General features: G+C 41.0%; 1 protein-coding gene across 2 annotated transcripts; it reads right to left on the bottom strand.

The window, feature by feature from the left end:
• Window positions 1–593: 593 nt before the first annotated feature.
• MRPS17 (mitochondrial ribosomal protein S17) lies at window positions 594–4,128 on the bottom strand. Of its 2 annotated transcripts, none has more exons than XM_033003619.2 (3): window positions 4,055–4,128; window positions 2,602–2,748; window positions 594–1,322 (listed from the first exon to the last, which is right to left on the bottom strand). In XM_033003619.2, exons 2-3 carry the CDS (start codon window positions 2,722–2,724, stop codon window positions 1,032–1,034), a joined length of 414 nt encoding a protein of 137 aa, XP_032859510.1. In that variant the 5' UTR covers window positions 2,725–2,748; window positions 4,055–4,128; the 3' UTR covers window positions 594–1,031. The 2 variants fall into 2 exon arrangements, with proteins under 2 accessions (XP_032859510.1, XP_032859518.1); XM_033003627.2 differs by having other exon boundaries at window positions 4,036–4,117.
• Window positions 4,129–4,236: the final 108 nt, after the last annotated feature.

Below are 4,236 nucleotides of genomic sequence, written 5' to 3' on the forward strand. Positions count from 1 at the left end.
ATACTTCAAAAAAGATTTCTCATAGCTTTAATATACCACTCTCCCCTCCATGCAGGGACAGGGAATGCTGGGTTTTGAGGCAGATACCCCTTTAGGTCTGAAAAGTCAGCAACACAAGGCTGCTGTAACAGCTGCACACTCTGAGTTTCCTTGATATCCTGAAGACAGGACACAAAGTTCCCCAGAGTTGTACTAGGATAAAGTAATATTTAATCATTAACTGCTATGGCCTCCTAGTTTCATATTAAAGTACGCAGCAAATCAGTACCTGTATCTCTCCTAAAATATGTCAGTTTTAGCTCTTCCGATGAGACTAAGTCTAACCATCTTTACTTCTACTTTTTTGGCTTTGTATTCTCATCAGCTTCTATTTCCTGCTGGTAGTTCAAAGAGATCCATCTCTCCCAGAACTAAATACCTCCTTCGGAAATGTTACAAAGGCAACCATGCTAAGCTACCCAAAGTTTTTATTCTCATCTTACTGCCACTATAGAGGCAAGTGGCTGTGTTTTTGCTAGAGATTTTGGAAGTCAGAAAATACTACCATGTGGTATGAGAGACGGTAAGAGGAAATAACACATGCAGGTAGCTGGTTTTAAATTCTACACTTCCTTTCAAAAGGTTTAATAGCATTATCTTAAGTAATCCTACAAACAACAAAAGACTGTCTGAAATACTGAACAACCAAATAATATAATGATCCTTGCACCAAAATTAAATATTACACAGTTATATTCTTGTCTTTCTCAATACAGAAGTCATTCTAAGTGAGCAGTCAGCTTTTGAAACTGTCAAGGTTTGGGGCAAAACTACATGCAACAAAATGAAGCGTTAACACTAAACTCACATTTTCTCTATTTTAATTTAAAGATTTGAGGTGCCTATCAATCTGTAACATCTGTTCTTATAAGCAACGTTTACTATTTATTTTGACTACAGATTTCACTGAAACATTTAACGTACAACAGCAGGGCCCCAAACATCTCTGACAGAGACAAGTTGAAAACCCCTCTGTTTAAATCTTTTCCCCACTATTTGTCTGTTGAACAAACTTTAAGTTCTTGAAGTTTTTCACTTAGGTAGGTAGTATCTGCCTCGGTCAGATTTTCTGAATCTGGCAGATTTTCAAGGAATCTGGTTCCTGCACAGGGCTTTCCTGTTATTGGATCTATGACATTTCCAACCTTGAAAACAATTTCAGCCAGTTCATGTTTCACATGTTTGCTCCTTCGCTCGGGCAAAGCTTTCAGAAGAACAATGTCTCCAACAACACACTGCTGCAATGGATCGTGGGCAAAATAGGTTTTTCGTTTGTTAAAGAACTGTAGAAGGAAAAAAGGAAACCTTGGCATTAGTTTTCAAAATTAAGCAATTGGGAAATACATAGTTAATATAAAACAAACTAAATTTCACTGAAGAGAAGTCTTATATATATGTATTTGATGAGATTCAGTTTGGATCATGAAGAGAAATGTAACTGTGCACCCTACTGTTTTTCCAAAGAAAGCACTGCACTACTCTTCCCTGACATACTCTCTGGTCAGGATGTTGCTAATCAAGCCTGTAGAAAAGAGGACGGGGAAGAAAAAGCCAAGTACAAAAAGCTGTTTATAGTGAAAATGTGGATACAGGTAATAATTACAAGGTCTTGACTTAACATAGATTGCCTTTCCTATCATTACCACTTTCCACTGGCAGAAAGCGGCAGCCAGTGCCACTTTCAAGACAGCTGCCTTGGCTCTTCCAAGATGAATGACTTTCTTGTTCAGTCTAGACTTCAAGAATGGGTATTAATTCTTATCATCTTAATATGTCTAAAATTCATCAGCCCTGAAATCAGTATTTTACAGTTCATAATTTGAGAGTTCTCTTGCTCAGTTCTTTTTCTTTCATATAAAAATGGAGTATTTATTCTTATTGGAACAGGAGAATTAAGAATCTTTTAAGAAAGAAGTTAACCAGTTCTATTCTGGATAAAGTATTGGACTGGGATCCACAAGATCTGTTATCTAACCCTGACTCTTTCCTTAATCTTCTGGTCATCAAAGACAAGTTATTCTACCTACATGTACTATGGTTTCCCTGTCTAAATACGGAGAAAATACTAATTTTAAGTTCCCTGTTTGACATACATTGACAAGAAGTGATAAATACAAAGCCTGTATAGCACATCACGGTACAGATTCAAATACTAAAATACTAAGCATGCTTACAATTATGCATACAGAAAAACTGCTACAAAATTTACTGTAAAAGCAACTAACGTCAAGTTTCCAAAACAAAGCATACTCCAAATCAATATGAAAAATTAAATCTAAGTGTGAAACAACAAAAACTTACCTTCTCAGCTGAGATCAAATGAAGTGCATTGACAAAGCACTTCAAAGAAATACATTTAGCAAATAATTTGTAGTGAAGTGTCCTCACAACACACTGCTTTTCATCCTTTGCCGTCAACCTCACAGCCAAATCATTATGCAAGTTCCTTAAGGATTTTGCATTGTAAAGAGCTATCAAAAATTCTAAGTGTCAAATCAATAAAACATTCATCCACAAAGTACAAAAACCACCATGCAGGACAAGATATTAATCAGTTTTTACCTTTAGTAAGTAAGGATCTAGCACAAGCCTTGTCACTCTCACTTTGGCAGTTTTCTGCATTTTGGTTCCTATTACTTTCCCTACTATCCATTTTGCATGGACAGCTCCACGTGGTACAGACATTGTTTGGTTATGGTCATCCAGTGCCTGGGAACAAGCAAGCAGACATGTTATTTTAATGAAAAAACATAAAGTTTCTGATTAATACCAAAATTATGATTTCCATTTCAGACTAACATCTTAATTACATTATTTTGCTGGAAAAACAGGGCAGATACAAGCAGTTCAAGACTCCGTATATTGTACTACCTCAGCCTTATTTTACAATATAAGAAGGGATATGAACGTGGTCCCATTACCAGGGAGTTACTTCAGGATGACAGTAAAAATAGACTTTATAGTGTGAGGATGAGACCTGATCCCCCAGAGTCAACAAAATTACTTCAAATCATACCAGCTGTCACATACACAATACAGAAATGTGTGGCTGTTGAAGTTATTATGAATTAACTCATATTCCAGCAGCTGTTTTTGCTGGAGACCTGGTAATCAGGTCTGTACATGACGTGTTAACCCAAACAGGGAGCAGCCTATAGCTTCTGTTCAGAAAGTCATTTGCCCCGAGTATTTCATTATTAGCTGAGCTGATGAAACCTAACAAAGGTAATAAGCTTCTCAAAGCATAAATGACATATCAAAGAGTTGTACGACCTACAGCTTCTGTGTTGGTTCTTTCCTGTAAGTAATTATACTCCATTACCTTACTTGTTTAACTAGGGAGAGCTTTCTATACCACTCTTACAAGAGTCATAGGCAAAATAGATAGCTAAACATTAGAAGACTTGAACCGATACTAAAGCTTATGAAGACCAGTAACATTTTCCTCTTCCACTCAGCTGTGTACTATTAGGCACAACCGACAACTGCTTCATTCCCCATATATACATTTTGTAAGACTAAATGACACTTGATTTGATGTTGGAACACGTCAAAAGTTTAGGGATGTAGAGACACATCCGTAAGAAGCAATGCTCAGGGTTGCTTTTACCATCCTTGATTCAGCTGTGGGAGCCACAGGGCTGCGGGAGGGAGTCAGTGCGAGGGGCCCTCCTGTAAAACAGGGCTAACCACCACCAGCCAGTGGCCAGGCCGGAGAGAGGCAAACGTGCACGAAATAAGCAACACCCACAACGCACATGGGAGCTACGAGGCAGGCAGGAGCCCGACTGCTGGGCTGAGTGTCTGCCACAGCAAAGAGGAAGCTCAGACCGATGAAGAGCCTTCCTCCCGCCCGACCCGGGCCTCCGCAGCCCTCACTGCCAGCACGGCCGAAGGGAAGGCCCTGTCTGTCAGGTGCTGGGCCCCAGCTCAGACGTCAGGCGCCGCCCGGAAAGCACACCCCATTGCCACCGCCGCCCCCCAGGCCCCGCTCACCCGCCCAGGCCCCGCTCACCAGCCCCACTGCCGCCGCGTCTCAGGGCCTTAAAGAAACGGGGCCGGAAGGGGCGGGGCCGTGGCCGGAAGAGCCGCGCGGCGGTGGGGCGGGGCCAGCGGCGGGGAGGGGAGGAGCCTCCTGGGGAGGATTTAAAGGGGCAGGCAGGCAATTTGGTTCTTTCAGAAGTGGGTGAGGGGGTG

Source organism: Tyto alba, unplaced genomic scaffold, assembly GCF_018691265.1.
Source record: "Tyto alba isolate M040663 unplaced genomic scaffold, T.alba_DEE_v4.0 Super-Scaffold_19, whole genome shotgun sequence".
Lineage (NCBI taxonomy): Eukaryota > Metazoa > Chordata > Aves > Strigiformes > Tytonidae > Tyto > Tyto alba.